We start from the raw sequence: 19,938 nt of genomic DNA, 5'->3' as shown, positions 1-19,938 counted from the left end.
GCAGACAGTGTATCATCATTTAGACAGTTTCGCCAGTCTGTCTTTATAGACTTCAGTCTTTACAGACTTGAGCAGCCCGTAACAAAAACTGATCCAGATGATTTTGAATGCGTTTCGCAGACTTTGCACAACATTTGTTTTGTTTCTGTGTCGTAACGAAGCCAAAGAAACTCGGAACACCAAGACGTTAAAAAGGTACGGGACCGGGCGATTTTGTCATATTTAACATTATATTCTGACTTGTCCTCGTCCGTTTTTCTTTTCTGGTGGTTTTGAAGCACCAGTAATGAATTTCCACATTGTGTGACGCAGTTAAATAAATATTTAACAATCGCCGTGACAAGGTAAACTGTAAAAGATTACCGTGTCCTCTGTAAAGAAGTAATGTTTATTTTTTGATGCAACAGTTGACAGGCGAATTTTCAAGCAGTCGCAGTCACTGCAGCCACTGTCAGCTGCATCTGGAGTACGCCGTGAAATGTTAACCACGCGAAAACGCTTTTCTGTTAAAAAAAACTATGTTAAAGTAGAGCAAGGAATTAGTAAAGTCGCGATTTATAAAGACAATAAATTTAAAAAATTATGTTTTGAAAGTATACAACGGTAAATTACGTAATTGTTGGCTGCACTGCAACGAAATTAATATTAAAACATGGCAACAAAAACAAACATCATCGGTGTGAGACGTTTTGCATCTCTAGCATACGAATACGACTATGTTACGTGAATCATGACGTGAACGTAAGATTTTAAGAATTATGATTCAGAAGATTTCAGAACGGTTTGTACATAACCTACTTTTTTTCCCGCGGTATACAATAGCCAGAGTCGTCCGTCACAAAAGAGCAGCCATTATTGTTTATTTATAGATATTGTCAAAGACGTTTTATTTGCGGTCGCATAAATGTTATTAATCACCTCTGCTGCATTAGTGTGTGCGAATAACCTCGGCATCACAAGTTGCACCTGTCCACCGGACAGTTGCCTTTTTTATTTTGCCTGCCCGGACGAGATTTTGCCTGTCCCGGGCAGGCGGACAGGCGCTAAAATCGAGCCCTGCCTATGTTATAAAAACATCACCAACATACTATGAAACACGTAAGAAAATTTAAATGCAATCAACTAGTGAAAATCACACTTACATAAATAATAATCTAGCCAGCAATTGAAAACCAGTAAAAACATAGTAAACTGGCTTTCATAAACAAACACAAATAAATACCAAAATTAATTGCAAGAATATTTCTAATGATAGGATTGAAATACAAAAGTACGTCACTGTGACATTGAACTTACATAACTAGCTGATTGCTTTTGAATGACAAAACATAATATTTATTCCTTTAACAAATACTTGTAAAATCTGGGGAAGGCAGGGTATTCCAACATTACCTACCAACCCCCCCCCCCCCCCCCCCAATTTTTTTTTCATAAAATGAACTTAATAGTTGAACTGAACAATAGTGTTGTATTATCAAAAGTGTTAAGAAACATTCACCATATCACCTCACTTATAAATTGCTCATTGGTCATAAGTATCCATATTGACTGAAATATTAAGGTTCATAAAATATATTTTTTAATTATCTACTCAAGAATAATGCACAAACATCAAAAAGTCATTAAGCATGGAATAGAAGACGACATTACATTATTTTCTCATTAAAAATTGTTACATTATTCTTTGAAAAAAATTACAAAATGTTTGTGCTTTTGTATTCTTATCAGAGTTTAAGCTATATTATTATGCTATTATTTCACAAATATCTGATTTACAAGATCAGAAAACTTTGTGTCAAGCAATGGTAAAAAAAAAGTTTATCCATCCTTTATCCTTACTGAGTGAATTTACATCTGCCTTGTTGCAATGTGAGAATTAAAATTCATGCCTATACCAAAAAATGCATATATGTACAAAACATCCCTAACAGTTCAATTCCATATTCCAAACATAATCGATGATGAAACACACTTGAAATATTAGAGCCTCTTAATCAACACAACGATGTGGAAACTCTTGGCACTCTTGGTCCATAAAATGACAAACACAATTTGGCCCGCTTTGGCCCTCAAAACGACGACAACCTTGGCACACTGTGGCCAGAAAATGACGAAATTCATCCACATCAATGCAAAACACTTGTAGAAAAATACACATATGTATCATGGCTAGTACCCAAATACCTCAACATTACTGAACACAAAGAATAAAAGAATAAAACTACTCAACAAGATATAAAAATTAAGAAAAACCTTTGTTACAACCATTACACAATTTTTTTTTTTTTTAAATATTTAAAATCCTTGGTATTAAAAATTATTTAACAGTCAAATGTCAACAGAAGACTCTAGGCGGTGTTAATAAAAAATTTACCAAATCTGACCTTTTACCAATCGCCTCAAAAGGCAGTGACGTGCGAAAACAAGCAAAATATTAAATATTTTATATCCTAAACTAAAAGCATAAATTAAATATGTCCAACTACAGCTTAACCTAAAGATGAAGGTTTGGTGTAAGAAAAGTTCAAAAATCAATTTTATGTTCAACGTATTGAATAAAATACTTAAATTTGCTAAAAAGAATATAGTATTCTGAACATACATTGAAATTGTGTACAACTTGCTTGGATACTTTAACTACAGTTGTGAATAGTCCTTATTTAAATTAATTGAAATACACACAAATAAAAAAAATAACTACCCAAAATATTATCACAAAACTATTTGATGAAACATGCTCATAAATACTCCTACTCATCATACAAAGATGTACTTGTCACACATCAATTACACATAAAAAAATTATAAACATACATTATAAAACACTATTAGCAACTCTAGAAAATATCATACAAACACATTACCATAACTGTTTACTCTTAGGCAAAAAACTTTATTTACGTAAAAATGTATGTGTATGTATGTATGTATATGTATATACATATATATGTGTATATATATGTTCAATATAATAATCCATCAAATCACTAATTCAGCATGGCTGTAGTCCTGTAATAGCCAGTTGAAAGAGCTTTTGCTCTAGCAATTAAGTAAATTGTAGCAGGTAACTTGGACTGCCTATCAGTACTGCAGAACTGATGAACCTAGCTAGCTGGCTAGCAGCTGCTTGAGTTACCCTCTGCCTTCTTTAAATGCATGTTGCTTGTTGCTTGTCTCTTTATACACTACAACACATTTAGCATATGTAATTTAGCATTTCTTGCAGGTGTCAAGAATACTAAAGAATACTAATAGTCAGGGAGTTAAATTCAATTATCATCTTGACTGTACATTCTTTGCAGGTGTTGCACTCCATTTACTTCTAAGAGCTGTCGCCTGACATAATGTTTGATAATTTTCAGATTGTAGATGGAATTCTGTACCACTTGACGATCAGAGTTGGGTACACGCAATGCAAGGAAGATGCATCTTCAGCACCAGACTGTGCCAAGGACGACATTTCATCCAGAATATGCAAAGTTCAACTTCACCGTGCTTTTGCTGGTGACGAAAAGCCTAAAGTAAGACTTACATACTAAATATTATGATTACGTGGCACATTGTTTTATTTGGTTAAATAGTGTGTCTTTAAGTGTGACTGGGTAATTTGTACACTGTACATTCAATCATATATAAAAAAGAGCTCAGGGGTCACTTCCAAATGGGCATTTTCAAAACTAAATATTTTGCATTTTAAAATGTTGCATAGTTAAAAAAAAATTTCAAAGCACTACAATACGTGTGCTAATGAATTATTTCTTACAATTAAAAAAAATATTGTTTGTTTAGTTTGTAAAATAGCAGGAACCCATCCTTTCATTTTTTTTTTGCCGTATAGTGAGAGAACTATATTTTTTATAACTACAGTAAATTAGGTTAAATTATAAAACTTATGATGCACTAGTTAAATAGATAAATATTTCGTTTGTAAATGTTTTGTTTGGGATACTTGAATATTTTATTAATATGTAGTATTTTATTTAATGTTTTAAGTATAGCAAAAAGGTTATAGTTTTGAGTAGCTTGGCTTTTTGGTTGTAGCCGCGTCCAAGGCGAATATATCACCGACGTTTTGGTCGACATTGCAGTCGTCATCATCAGGGTAGAGTTACCCATATAAGTGATATATTCGCCTTAGATGCGGCTACAACCCAGAAGCCAAGCTACTTCTGGCAATGGCCGTGAAAGCCTGCAATCTTTATTAAGGTTATAGTTTGCATAAATGTGGTTTATTGGTCATGTATTTAATTTAAATACTTCCTCACTTTTGTATTCCTCATGCTCAGAATCATTGGCAATAAATGGTCAGCTATGGTATTATTTATAGATCTATAAGTTTTTATTTTGTGGAAGAAAGGAAGAAAGACATTGGCAATGCCGTGGTGCCAAACTTGTTGGCACTTTTCAATAATAGAGACATCTGATATATTGTGTGTATACACGTTTTTATGTTTGAAAAAAAAAGAAGGCAGATTCTTGCTTTGTTGCAAAGATATGTAAACAATTTTACGGCACAGCCTGGTGCGGCTTCCTGAGAAAATTCCACCCCCTTCCTTCACTGGGACCTTGGAATAAGGGACGCACATCATCAGGTTGCTACCTGTCGCCAGGATGGTCGTGCCTCGTGCACAACTCCTAGTGGCTTCCTGGAGTCCTAACAGGGCCTTGGTTTTAAAACACAGTCGAAGGGCCATGGGAAGCTCCCAAGACTCAGGTTATACAAATGACCGGCTGACTAGTGCTCGAGAGTAAAGACTTAAGCCAAGAGGCTGGTGGTAGGCGATACCAGCGAGTCCTTGGAGCAATATCGGGTTCCAATGGAGTTGTTGTTGTTGTTGTTGTTGTTGTTGTTGTTGTTGTTGTTGTTGTTGGTACAAGCTTCAGAAAGACTGTAAATAGTGGATTTATTAAAATGTTATTAATTTTGTGGACACTCATTAGACTGCTATAATTCTAGGCAATATCTAAGAGTTAATTGTTAAATAAAACTTAAGGCTAATTAACTGGAGAATCCGTTAAAACCTGTATTCCCACACTTAACAATAATGTGTATTAGAAATATCTCTAAAGGTTATTTCCCCACCAATTAGAAGAGACTACAGAGTTATGATTATTTTTAAAATAAAGAGGTACTTATTTTCCATATTGTAAGCAGTATTGTTATTTGCTTATTTTTAAGAGTTGTGAGAGACTTCTAATAATGTAGCACAAGATAAGATTAAGCAATTTATATGTACAAGCAACTAAGTACAGTAATGGTTATTACTTACTTGAAAAGGAAACTGGTAAGAACCCTATCACTAGCAATACTAACACATAAAGCCTCTATTGTAGTTATAGTGAATCTTAGCTAGAGCGTGACTTCAGGCATGCTAGCATTTGTATGCAGCAACAGAGAAGTGATACACGGCTGGAGTGGCAGTATACAAGCTCATTGATGATGGAGGGGGAAAATTGACAGGATCGAGCAGACTTTAGGCGTTGGCCAGTTACGAGGCATTGCCCAGCAAAAGTGTAGCTGCTAACAGCATAATGAAAAATGGTACTACATTGCGTTAACCGGATGTTTTCACGAACAATGGAAGTGGCTTGGAGTAGCAATAACCTCATAACTGGGTCCCGAACTGGTAGCTGTATCACCAAGCAATGTGTAATTACTAGCATGCTGCACAGCATGTAGATAAATAATAAATACCAAATAGATACAGATTAAATACAGTAAGCAGTTCAGGCTTTCCCTAATGAGTAAGAGGAGTTTTTACATAGCATTCTGCCACAGTAGTTTTGGAACAAACGTAACATCTACAATCTGACCTGTGCTTCATTCCGAACTCACAGTTAAATTTTTTTAACTGTAATTGTTGGGAATGGTCTATGTGGGAGCTATAGCATCGTCCCAAAACATTTTTTCTTGGTGATATTGCGGGCATTAGGCAACCATGGAATTTTATCTCCATTAGAAATGATCAGTTAAATGACTTGTTTCAGTTTTTCTGCATTACAGAATCATCTTATTGTGCATTTCAAATGGGGGAATCATGCCTTAATGTCTTGGTGAAAATTTGGTAGAACTAAATTATTTGATGGTGAATTTCATGTATTAATACAAGAACGTAAAATAATCTCAATGATTCTTTTACAATATATTTCTTCAGCAAACAATTTATCTTAAATTAGTGCATTGAGTCAAACCTCAAATTGTATAACCTTTCAGATACTTTATACAAATCTCAAGAGTTTTGAAGAGTTTTTTTGTATGGCTTGAATAAGATTTTTTATATTCTGGACAAATTGATTTGTAACAAGTTAGAATAAATAAAATGTGTAACACTTGCTGATTTTAATATTTTTAAACAGATGCAAAGTAGAAAAAGAAATGTGAAATTACCTAATTTTTTAGGTGAATTTGTTGTATTTAAAAAATATGAAATGGAGTACGTAGTTAATTTTAAACCTTTTATTGTAACAATATTTACCTCAAATGATGTACGTTACTGTTATTCAATCATTATTTAATATGTAATTTATTATTTTTTTAAGAATAAGATGTCAATTTGTGATATCTCTCAAGAAATAGTCCAGTTGTTATTTTTATATGGATTCATCGTAGAAATGGGTAATTTACAAGTCATTTATAATTTTTATGGCATATTTAAATTACTTAACATTTTAAAAGTAGTACATAATATTTATTAAATTATTTTAGTCATTATAAAATAAATTATTGATGATTACTGACAGTGCTGTACATACCCTAGCATCCAAAAATATTGAGAGCTCTGTACTTTACACAATGGTATTGTCACGTGACAATGACAGATGTGTGTGGCACATCGCACGTCAGTAGATAGGTTTCATCCCGGAGGTAACCCACTTTGCTGCATTGGGAGATGTTTATTTTCCTACATGTTTTCTCATTCTCATGCCAGTGAATGTTGATGTGGTTATTCAATATGTACCTTGCCTAGTCCCCAACGTTAAAGCTACCGGTCATTAACTAATATCAAAATCTTGGATACCACTTAAATGGTAGGTGTTCAAATTTTTCAAATTATATATTAATTTAATTTTTTTTTTTCCAAATGTCCTTTATTCAAGTTTTTTGAATAGTTAGGGTCTACCCGTTATATCTTTTGACTGTGGTTTAGATGGTCTTACATTTGATTTAAGAATCAGATTGTCAGTTAATAAAGTTAATTTCCTTTCTTTTAACTCTTAGAGGCAGCCATGGTTCTAGTTAGTTATTTCACCTATCTTTGCAGGTAGAATACTTAATATGTAAATGTATTGTTTGTCATGTGGTGTAATGTGTGTATTCAGGTAGTGCAGTCAGAGTGTGGTGGCAATGTCGACGACTACCCCATGGCCTCTCGCGCTCGTCGCTCCGTGGTGGGGGGCAGTCAGCCAGCCAGTGTGTCCGACCCAGAGATCGTTAGGGTTGCTAGCACAGCTCTCTCGCACCTGAGCCAGTCCAGCACTGGCCTGTCCAATCCACCGTGCATTGATACAATACGCAGTGCCTCGAAACAGGTAACTTTCAGTAGCATTCTGCTGGGTGAATTTAGTTACCTTGAATATGCATGATAATACGTACATGTAAACAGGGCTAGATTTTAAGGATTATTTTAACCTGCCCAACGGACAGGTGTAATCGAAATTTTGCCTGTCCGCCATCCAATTTGCCTGTCCGCTGTTTTACCCAAATAAAAAAAAATTCAAAGTCGCTGAAAAAGTGAGAAAAAAGGATTTTTGCTATATTTTGCACCTATTTTTATCACACACTTAACATCCTTATTTAATCATTTTCAGACGAGTCTCTGTCTGAGTCACTGCACGAATTACTTTGCTGATTCTCTCTTGAACATCTTCGATAAGGAGGCTGAAAGGGTTGACGTTTTCTCTGAACATTATGATACCAGAGATTTATTGCTGGTGCTAGATCAAACTCACTTTCAGAAGGTGACTGTATTTGAACACGCATGAGGGCAGACAGTGTATCATCATTTAGACAGTTTCGCCAGTCTGTCTTTATAGACTTCAGTCTTTACAGACTTGAGCAGCCCGTAACAAAAACTGATCCAGATGATTTTGAATGCGTTTCGCAGACTTTGCAAAACATTTGTTTTGTTTCTGTGTCGTAACAAAGCCAAAGAAACTCGGAACACCAAGACGTTAAAAAAGTACAGGACCGGGCTATTTTGTCATATTTATTATTATATTTTGACTTGTCCTCGTCCGTTTTTCTTTTCTTTTCTGGTGGTTTTGAAACACCAGTAATGAATTTCCACATTGTGTAACGCAGTTAATTAATTACTTAAACAATCGCCGTGACAAGATAAACTGTAAAAGATTACCGTGTCCTCTGTAAAGAAGTAATGTTTATTTTTTGATGCAACAGTTGACAGGCGAATTTTCAAGCAGTCGCAGTCACTGCAGCCACTGTCAGCTGCATCTGGAGTACGCCGTGAAATGTTAACCATGCGAAAACGCTTTTCTGTTAACAAACTATGTTAAAGTAGGGCAAGGAATTAGTAAAGTCGCGATTTATAAAGACAATAAATTAAAAAAATTATATTTTGAAAGTATGCAACGGTAAATTACGTAATTGTTGGCTGCACTGCAACGAAATTAATATTAAAACATGGCAACAAAAACAAACATCATCGGTGTGAGACGTTTTGCATCTCTAGCATACGAATACGACTATGTTACGTGAATCATGACGTGAAAGTAAGATTTTAAGAATTATGATTCAGAAGTATTCATCACGGTTTGTACATAACCTACTTTTTTTTCCCGCGGTATACAATAGCCAGAGTCGTCAGTCACAAAAGAGCAGCCATTATTGTTTATTTATAGATACTGTCAAAGACGTTTTATTTGCGGTCGTGGTCACATAAATATTATTAATCACCTCTGCTGCATTAGTGCGTGCAAATAACCTCGGCGTCACAAGTTGCACCTGTCCACCGGACAGTTGCCTTTTTTATTTTGCCTGCCCGGACGAGATTTTGCCTGTCCCGGGCAGTTAACAGGCGCTAAAATCGAGCCCTGCATGTAAATGTGTACTTTTGTTTGAAAATAAAACATGATTATTGTACTTTATGAAATTAGACAGTTTTGCAGTAATGATTCCATTAATATAATATATATATAAAATTTTGATTGATAATAAATATATGTGTGTGTGTGTGTGTGTGTGTATATTATGTGTCTTTTAAAAACATTTAATCTCATGTCTCAAAATATTACAAAAATAATTTCCAAAAATTTTAAGTTTTTTTTTGTTTTTATTTTAATAATGTAATAGACACTTCAGACAATGGCTGCAAAAACCTAATTACTTTAGTAGAACAGCTGTTACTAAAGTAAAATTTGTATTTTTTTATATTGTATATAGTCTTAACAACTAAATAAAATTTACTTGTAATGTCTATATGACATGGTATTAGTAGTAAAGTTTTGTTGTAGAGATACTTCAAAAATTGAGGTTTTCTTATGATGAAAGCCTTAATTTACAACTATTATATTCTAAATCTTACAATCACACTGGAACTGATGGCGTGGAATCAAGCAATACCACATTAGAAACAACATAATACTGGTATTATTTGACACAGTTTTAGTATTTAATTTTTTCCATTATATTTATGTGCATAATATGTGTGTGTGTGTTTACCATTTACATCCAGGCTCTTCAAGGTATGAGAGGGTTTCAGTTTCTCATGCCTTTAATTAGTCATTTCTTGCTGCTCCACTATATTATTTTACAACTTAAAGTATGTATGCTTGACCAGTTATTCAATACCTCATTTTAAGTAACCATATTTTCCATTATGTAAGATGAGAATATTATGCAAATTTGAAGAGCTTAACAATGCTACTCGATTTACAGGGCAGATTTAGCACATTTAAACAGCTCAGTAATCCGAGGATTGAGATTCAAAATGTTTGTGCTGTTGAATTTGAATCATGCAGAATATTTTTAAAAATGTTGAGCTTTCCTGACATTGCTATAGAGGTCACATTTGTCCAGACAAGAAGTTAGTGGAATTGCATGATGCTGCATGGTCAGTACCAGGAACCACTAAGTAGCAATATCACACCAAGTTTTGCATCCATACCAAAACAGTCAACATTAACATAGTTGGGGTAAATTAAGTTACTAAAGGCCTACCCCGGAAATGATTCACAGCATGAAAATTAATGAAGTTTTGAGGATCAAAATTTAAAAATTGTCTTTATTATGGCAGATGACATAAAAAAGTTTTAATTGATTTTTTTCATCAACCAAGAAATGTAATAAAAGATGGCATACTTTGATCTAAAGCACATAAACCTTGCTTCACAAAGAACAACCAAATATTGATATTGGAACACACATTTTCATAATTACATTATTTAATAATTTTAAGTCTTTCGCAGATAATTTCATTTTTCAATAATATATAAAATTCTTTTAATATAGTCTTTCAGATCTTGTAGTTCTTAAGTTAATTTCAAAATTAAAAAATACTCAAATGATTCAAAGTAATAACAAGATGGATGAAATTACATTAACATAAAAAAAAGGAGTATCATGGTGACAGTATCCTAACACAAGCTAAAAAATATAGTCATATAAATATAACTTACGGTGACTGGCTTGCCATAAATAAAACAAAATAATTAAATAAATACGCATATGCTACATAACAGTTGGCAGTAGCACATGTCCTTTTTGGTTCATATATGTAGTTTGTCCCGATTTGATGTATTATTATTTATGTTGGTTACCTAGTCTGATCTTCCACTTTCTTTTTTTAAAGTACTATTCCAATTTTGTTGTGTAGATGGCATAAACGTTCTTTCTTTGATACCATTTTCTTGAATTATTTTCAACATGGAACATTTCTACAAGGAAAATCTTTCATTCTCTGAAGTCTTGTGGGTGTGATAACAAAAAATGTCTCATTAAGAGTTCTTTGGAAGTTTTGGCTAGCAGCATGTGTTGGTAGCAGATGTAAATTATTATTAAAGGGGTAGTGTATTGGGAAATAAATGACAAAAAAAAAACCTACACTTTTTCTTTGACTTTTAAGACATACATCACATTGTCAGACTAGAGATTCATCATGATTGTAATCTCTAAATTGGTTATTTGGTGGGTAGTCATTTTATGCAGTGTTTTGTTGGTAAGTAATTTTTTTAAATATGTAAAATGTTTTCACTCATTATTTGAAAGTTGGATGTTATGTTTGTTTATAGGTTGTTGCTGGCATGTTATACAAGATTACAATTGCACTTCGGGAGAGTACATCTGGGACTCAGACTGCATCGTCATCTTGTCCACCAGATAGCAGTTCAGTAAGTATATCTTTCTGCAGGGCAGTTAGAATGAAGTTTTAAAACGAATAAGATGTTCTGTCAGTCTTAAAAAGGTAGGTTTTTTTAATTTGTTTTGATAAATGGCTGGAATGGGTGAGTTAATGTCTGCTAATGCAAAGTCATTGAGAATGTCAAACTTCGTGGTGAAGGATATATGGCTAGGGAATGGAAAATTTTGTTTTGAAATGCCGGAAAGTGGTGCTTTGAAATTTGAAAAGGTGACTTTTATCATTTGTTTTAACTAACGTAATTTTACTGAACTGTATTTTCAAAGTTCATTTTTCAAGGATACAATATTTTTTTTTTTAAACATATAAATTAATAATACCATTCCTTACAATGAATTATATAGTAAATTATGATTTTTCAGAGAATGGGTACAATAATTATTAATCAAAATAATTTTTCGCACACTGTTACTCTAGCTCCATAACATAAACATTATCACTAGCATTGTGTGCATGCTTTACAATAACAAAATATTGTACCTTTGACAGTAATTAATGTTTTGCAATTAAAATTTTATTACCTTGCTTGTGCTTCTGATGAATAATTTATGAAATGTGTACAATGCAAACCTTCTGTACAGTGTAACCTCTTTATAAAACCGGTCACTATAGAACAGATTAAAATTTTTATTTTGTTTGTAAAGAAATCAAAATTCGTTATCTTTGAGTCAAATTCAAAAAGGTTTCTTATAAACCATTTTTAACTAATGAAATTTAATTTTTGGTCTTCATATTATAATCATACTGTGTTGTATGATTAAATAATAGCAATAATCCTTACGAAAACTTGTTCAAACAAACAGTAAAAATTATGGGTCTAAGAGACCTATTCACAAATATTATATTTTAAGAAATATTTTACAGGCGGAAGTGAAACCAAAATCTTTATTAGAAACTTTATTATCTTTATGTACACTGTTACAGGTGTTTTTTTGTATAAATTATTTATGGAGTAATGTTTCAACAAACTCAAAAATCTATACCTAAATTGTTTTGTTTTTATGTTCCAGGTATCTTATTTATATAAGTTCAAGTAACTCATTTTATAGTTTTTCACTGTGAATTGTTAGCCTCGGTTATTTTTTTTTTGTTTTGAAAGTTTACCTCACACATTCTTTATTTAGTAGAAACCTGAAGCTTACCGTTAAAGTGAAGGAAAAAATGTTTTCTCTAATTATTTTATCAATAAAAATCAATGAGTGTGCGCACTTGCCGGACATTTTTAGATGGGAAATTATTTTACAGGTGAAATCTGAGACACACATATTAGTTTGTAAATATAGTTTATAGCATGCCGGTACATGTAATCCTTTGGCAGTGTGACGAGTGCTTGTTAAACCAGCTGTTATTCCCATTATGCAGTTTGCACGTGACGTCATAGGCAACGTCATCCAAGGGATGGTACTGTTAGCCTAGTTTTATGTTTTTGGGTGTCTGTCACTAAATATTTACATTTCGTTTCCGGGCTGTTTATCAAAGTAAGAATGGAATAATACTTAAGGAACAAATATAGGTGGTTCTGAAAAATTGATTTCATGACAGAATATTTTTCTTTGTTAAAAATTTTTCTATTGCAATTTATTTTCTTTTTAAGTTTCTATTTAACAACTTGAACGTTAATAGATAAATTTATCAAACTATGTATTCTCAACTCCTTTAAAATAGATCTATGATTCTTAGGCATTTATAATTAAAAATTTTTTCATAAAACATGGTGCATTCTTTTATCAAAAATTAGTTTCTTGAAATTTAATGTTAGTAAGTCATTTGTATTCATTATGTGGTCATTAAATTTTTCCAGGACATTAGAATTTGTGAATTACAAATTTGGGAAAAACCGTGGATGAATTTCTTTCAAGTAACGAATGCCTCCTGCAACGCTGAATCAAGAACTCGCAGAGTAAGTAAGAACTATATATTTTTTTTTTGTTTGTGTTAAATGTTTTCAACAAGATATTTTTTATATTTTTATTGATTTATGTTTTATGCTCTGAAAAGTTTTTCACTGTAGTTTAAACAAAGTTTATGCTGCATCTTTCTTTAGGTAAATAAAATGTGATTATATTTAGTCATTGTCAGGCCATGTGGTACTCAGGAATGTTCTTCTCCCTATACAAGAAGGGTAATGGGTTGTAGGTTTTTAGCTAAAAAGAATAAAACAAGTTATTCCACTACATTCATTCCACTGTATATTTCAATATAATAAATACCTGTCTATATATAAATAAATATCAGAATAAATAAATGAATAAGTAAATAAATAAATATACTAGTTGATGTTTCCCTACATTCCTTTACAAAATAGATAAATAAATATGATATTAAAAAACACATTTATTCTTATGCACTTGTTGATTACTTACAGTAAAAAAAGTGTGTTTTTTCTTTTTTAAAAAAAACAAAAAAAAAACTATGTTTTTCCAAGACCAGAAGAGAAAAATAATTAAACCATACAAATGGCAGCTGACTACGGCATATAAACTACCAAAAATTTTTTTTGTTTACTAACTAGTCCACAAGTGTTGTGATTCCATCTTCAAACAGGCCTATTTAGATTAAATAATGAACCGAACAAAGTGAACTGAAATCAACTAACTCAGAGACTGGCATACTCAAAACTGTCGCCAGACATCAGACCGTGGCCCATCTTAAAAATTAAGTTACCTTTTTCCAGCCATTGCCTTGCATAACCCGGCTCCATGGAACTGAACACCTTGTCACGGTATGGCAGCAGCACGCACCCACCCATCAGGGAAGTCCGAAGCAAAAAGCCCCAGCTCTTCCATTAGTGGCTAATTTATTACTTCAAAACTACATTATCATTGCGGGACTTGAAAATGTTCCGGCAAACGGCACAAGAAAAAGGTGATGGTTACAACATTCGCACTGCTGTGCGGCCTCGTTACCGCACTCCTGCAGCCGGCCAAGCAGTATATTCTTGACGCTTGGTTGCGACACCATCAGCGCACTGCCAGTTGCGTGCATGCGCAGAACTACAAAAACAGCTACACAAACTAGGCCAGCCAATACTCATATCCTTCCAGGAAAAGATGGCGTAGCACCTTCTGACAGCCGTCTCCGCTTCAAAAAGAGATCATGCCTCTTGTTCCATAAAATTTAGTGACTTGCACATTCCTACAAGCTCAGAGCAACCTAATTACAGAACCCGGGTGTCACAAACAGCATGCCAGACCACCGAGGAAACAAATCAACTTGGCAAGTAAGGACAATGAACTTAATAAAGTTTTTGCTCCTTAACAGTATGTTCTGCTTACTTCAAAAAATTTTCTAAATGTTTGTGGGCATGACAAAAATCAATCAATAAGTAAAAATTTTTTTGATAAAAAAAATTATTTTGTTTGTCTAAAGTACCATGTTTTCTTGCATAATTGTCAAACATTTTATGTTAAAATCAAGTTTGAAAAGTAGTGGTGCAATATTTATGCAAGAAAAGAATTTTTTTTGGGGTTAAGTTTTTCATTAGAACAATACTGTTGCATGGAAAGTATGTTAAATCAAAAAGCAGAGTATCCAAAAGAAAACCAAACAATTTGAATGAATTTATCATGCAACAAAAAACATATTTCATTCAACTTAAAATAGAAAATTGAAAACCGTGAGCAGAACATGAGCAGGAACGAACATAGCATACTGTACCCGTAACTATCTTAGTACATGCTTCCCACAAAAAATATCCAATATAGTTTACGCTGCTTGAGAAAGAGCGCATGCATTGCCTGCAATCAGTGAGATATCGATATTCGACTACGAGTGTGCAAGCTATGTAGGCATCAACTTTACCAAACATGAAAGATGCCAACTATAATCAGACAAGTTACAAAAGAACCTTGGAAGAGCTGGGGAGGGAGGTGGCAGTCACGTGACCGAAGCTTCTGGCGGGGGTGGGGGCCAGTGGAGCTGTCGCTCGCTTCCGGGAAACAGTGGTCCGGTGCCGTCAGCTCGCGGTCCTAGTTACACGATCCAACGCTATCCATGGCATCAACGTCGGGTCATAAGTCACGGATTTTAAGCGGCACGCCGTTGCGGGGACAGGCACGGGAGATTGTGTACAATGTGGCGACACATTTGAAAGGGCAAAAGCGATTACATAATTTGAAGTACAACATTGTCGTAGCAACATGTGCTGCAACAAGGGTTTCTCAGTCAACTGTAAAAAGAATTTTGGCAGAAGGTAAAGTAAAAAGCAAAAATTGTTTAAGTTTTTCTACTCCCACGGGAAAGAATAAGGAGCGAAAAAAAAGAATCGAAGTAGATGACTTTATGTGCGGCGCTATACGGCGGAAAATTCACGAGTTTTACACCGTTAGAAAAACAATTCCAACATTAAAGAAACTGACCAGGGCATTACGAGAGGACGGAGTTTTAAATTGCAGTAGAGAGTACTTGCGACATTTGTTAAAACGTATAAGATTTAGGTGGAAGAAATGCCGATCAAAAAGAAAGATTTTGGTAGAAAAACCGGAAATTTCTGCTTGGAGGAGATATCTACAAACAATTCGTAAATATCGAAATGCAGGTAGAAATATTGTGTATGTTGACGAAACATACCTACATGCAACACATTGCGTTAATTCCTGCTGGCAGTCGAGCACTGAAGTAGGTGTAACAGAATCAATTGGCAAGGGGCCACGTTTGATAATCGTGCATGCTGGTGGAGAAGAAGGCTTCGTTTCTAATGCTTTATTAATTTTCAAATCAAAACAAAAGTGGTGATTATCATGATGACATGAACTACCAAAATTTTTCTACCTGGGTAAGACAGAAGCTACTTCCAAATTTACCTGAAAATAGTGTCATAGTTCTAGACAATGCCAGCTACCACAATGTCCAAATAAATAAAAAGCCTACGACCACTACTCTGAAATCTGGCATCCAAGACTGGTTAAAAGCCAACAACATTCAATTCTCCACACACATGATCAAAGCCGATTTGCTACTTTTGGTAAAATCCCACCAAAGTACAAAAAGATTCAAAGTGGATCAAATAATAGAGGAGTGTGGCCATGACACCATTCGTTTGCCTCCATACCTCCATACCACCCGGATTTGAATCCGATTGAACTAGTGTGGGCAGATTTCAAAGCAAAAGTTTGCGAGGAAATATCTACATCTTTGGACGATAAACGAAAACTGTGTGAGAAATTATATTGTTCCTATACGGTGGAACAGTGGAAAAAGTGCTGTGATCACGTTAAAAACATTGAAGCCGAATATTTCAAGAACGATGCAATAGTGGACATCGAAATCGACAAGATAATAGTGAATCTTGACTCATCATGTGGCGAAAGTTCTTCGGGTGACACAGGATCTAGCGCTACAGAAACGGCCGAATGTCTGAACTCAGACTCGAGCTCGGAATAGGTGAGTCGCGTTCAAATAAATTTTAACCGTACTTCCCTGTTATACATAGTTATAAATGTTTTTGTACTTTTACAAAAATTCCTTTGCAAAACTAATTGCCAACGGGTTTGAATCCCGACTCTGGCGTTCTTGATGGTAACCGTGTTTTCCAGAATTTAAACAACAGTTGAACGATGTGATGGTTCCTAAACAAAGAACGACGCAAGACCGCAACATTGCGATTTTTAAACTCAACTTTCTAGCGTTTTTGTCTGGAGTGTCCGCCTTCTTAATTCATAACAAATCCTTTCCGATAATGTAAAATGCTCAAAATGTGTATCTCAGGCCCCGGGTTTACTTTTTCGCTGCGTTTATTTTATTTGTGTGTGGGCGTCTGCCTTGTTTGTTTTAATTGACAGTAAAGTTTGTTATTCGTGTTTGTAAAATAACTTGTTAAATAACTTACATTTCCTTTGTAGACGATTGGCGTATTGGAAAAAGCTGACGAAATCCTAGTTCCCAATAATCATTCAATAGTTATTACATTTAAAATAACTTAGTTTTTTTCTTGCCATCCTTTTGTCGTTGCGGGTTTTTTGTTTATATACTCAGCTTTACTCTTTACATTCTTAACAATAGGCGTACAACTTAGACTGAGCGAGATGAGCTCAGATACATACAAAAGGTATTAAATACTTGAGTGTTGCCCGCGCAAAGCTGCGGCGAAGAGTTATTTCTTCGTACAGAGATTACTTTGCTACTGGCCAACTGCGTGGGTAGGATACCGTGTTCGTGTAAGTCGGGCCGACACGACGGACAAGGACAAGGGCGGAGTCACTCCCTTCCCCTACTTCCCCTCGACGGTCCTCGGGAACTCGCGTGCATGCGCAGTAAAAGGTCCAGCTCTATCTTGTCGGGTTATAGTACTGGCTACTTTTTATGCATGTTGCACAGTGGTGACGAACGTTTTTATGTTAATTAGATAAATAAGTGGTAATATCCAACAGCAAATGTTTTTCAAGTTTCAAATACATAATTTTATACTGGAAAAGAAATTTATGGGCAACATGTTTACATGAAAATAATAACGTACATCTTATAAATGAATTGGCAGGTTCAAAACATTTGACTGTATTGAATGAGAAATCATATTCTTCGTTTACATCTTAAACAAGTTTTTAATTACTTTATTTTCCCTTTATAACTACTAAACTGCCTAACAGCAACAGCAACTTGAAAACTATTGCTGTTGCACAATGCTTCATCCTTTCATCTTTCACAAGGTCATATTTACTACATACAAAAGAGCTCAGAATTTAACAGCGGAACCAAAAACATCATGCAATTTTTATTCAAGAATTATTTTTCCAAATTTTAACATCCCAAAATAACAATGCCACCGTGATGATTATGCGATAAATTTTTAATTTATTAGATAGAAAAGATCAAATAAATATCCAAATGTGGTGTATGTATGTACATTTATGTGTATAGAAGTATGTATGTATTTTTTTATTACTAACAAATCATGCATTTGTATTATATATAATGAATATATAATATAATAATGATGGGTCTGATAGCTACTTTGGTTCCACAGCCATCTCCATGGAGATGGCCACGACGTGATTGGGCCGTACTGGAGCTGATATTGCATTGGCTTGCCATTGCCTCCCACAGTATTGAGCGAACAGACAACACATTTCCGAGTCCTGAACCCAGGAAGGAAATAGTTTCACACAAATAATAAACTCCTCACCTGGCCAGGAACCTCGGCTCCCCAGCCAACAGGCCTGACAATAAGTTTACAGCTGCCACATTTTTACACGCATCTGCGTTTTGCAACACTTATGCCTGACTGTTTTGAAATGCGTAAAATGGTAGTGTTCTTCAATCCACCAGTATTTGTTTAGGGAGGTCTGTAACTATGTATCACTGTATGCTATTTCTTAGTAGCCTTGACTCTTGGGCTGCATGACACAAAGTTGGAACAGGTTCATGCTGATGCTTTTTAGTTGCTTGTGTGTGCATTGTTTCCCAGGAAGTTCTTGTTGGTGGGCGCACACCAGCCAGCGTTGACGACTCGACTGTGCTGCGCCTCACAAACCTGGCCTTGGCCCATCTCGCTCAGACGGAAGGCTCGCCAAACAAACCCGTAGTTCACATTGAGAAGGCAGAGAAACAGGTAAGTTGGAACTCATTACATATGAAGTATGCATTCCCTTTGAAGTAATGCCCTTATTTGTTACAGGAAAATAGACCATTAATCAAATTCAAACAATTCTTTCCACAATACTGTACATTAATGTGAATAATAAATTTTTTTAACCATTTAAATATGTTCAATTGTCCATTTGAAGACACTACTCCTATTTAAAGTACTTTATAGTAGTAATGATGTCTAAAAACATTTTAAAAAATACCTTTGAGATAACTGTTGTATTACCTTTTGTTAATAAGCAACCTAAAATCAAAATAGTTAAATGCTATTTTTGTACAAAAAAAACATTTGCTGCACTGTTGACATAATTGCCTTGAACATAAAATTATTATACTTAGTAGGTGCTAACAATGTTTCTGACACACAAAATTATATCATACTAAAATACTTGTGCTCACATACGGCATTCTACAGGCAAAACACACTCAACAGCTCATTACACATGCGTCTCATAATAGTTACATCACTATTGTGCCTTGAATGAAACAAGTAATGAAACAATGCAAAAAGCATTGTCAGGAGACAAAAATAACATCAACAACACATTAGCAAATTTTTATCTTGTAGTATCAAATTCTGCTTTAAGAGTTAGTTTTCTCAAAATTTCATATGACTTTCCTCTTTTTGGAAGGTCAAGTTTGCAAAATTTCATAAATTATGTAGAACCAACCCATCACTATTAGGCACGAGGTGAACTTTTCCGGTAAGCTTGTGGCCTTTCTCACCAGAGCTGCTGCTGTATTGCGTGATGGGGTCGTATATGAATAGGCTGAACAAACACAGGCGTCTGGCAATAGTTCTGCCAAACCTAATCACTAACATTTTAATTGAATTTAAGTTAATTGGCAATCAAGGAAGTGATTTGCTATAAAGGAAAGAATCTTTTAATGATTATTAGATTATTATTTTATTAATAATAATGATAATTTGCTGCATTGTGTTCAATGTTTTTACATATGCTATAGCAACATGTAGGAAGTG

At 34.3% G+C, this 19,938-nt stretch overlaps 1 protein-coding gene across 2 annotated transcripts in view; it reads left to right on the top strand.

Annotated features, from left to right (window-relative positions):
- The window catches only part of LOC134537443 (uncharacterized), a 159,347-nt gene that overhangs the window by 41,571 nt on the left and 97,838 nt on the right, over positions 1 to 19,938 (top strand). For both annotated transcript variants that reach the window (XM_063377887.1, XM_063377895.1), the window contains exons 7-11: positions 3,363 to 3,521; positions 7,321 to 7,530; positions 11,248 to 11,346; positions 13,177 to 13,275; positions 18,778 to 18,921. In XM_063377887.1, the coding sequence (XP_063233957.1) occupies positions 3,363 to 3,521; positions 7,321 to 7,530; positions 11,248 to 11,346; positions 13,177 to 13,275; positions 18,778 to 18,921 (711 nt within the window). The remainder of the gene's footprint in view (positions 1 to 3,362; positions 3,522 to 7,320; positions 7,531 to 11,247; positions 11,347 to 13,176; positions 13,276 to 18,777; positions 18,922 to 19,938) is intronic.

Source organism: Bacillus rossius, chromosome 1, assembly GCF_032445375.1.
Source record: "Bacillus rossius redtenbacheri isolate Brsri chromosome 1, Brsri_v3, whole genome shotgun sequence".
Lineage (NCBI taxonomy): Eukaryota > Metazoa > Arthropoda > Insecta > Phasmatodea > Bacillidae > Bacillus > Bacillus rossius.
The sequence above is the reverse complement of the archived record's forward strand: the minus strand, read 5'-3'. Positions and strand labels throughout refer to the sequence as shown.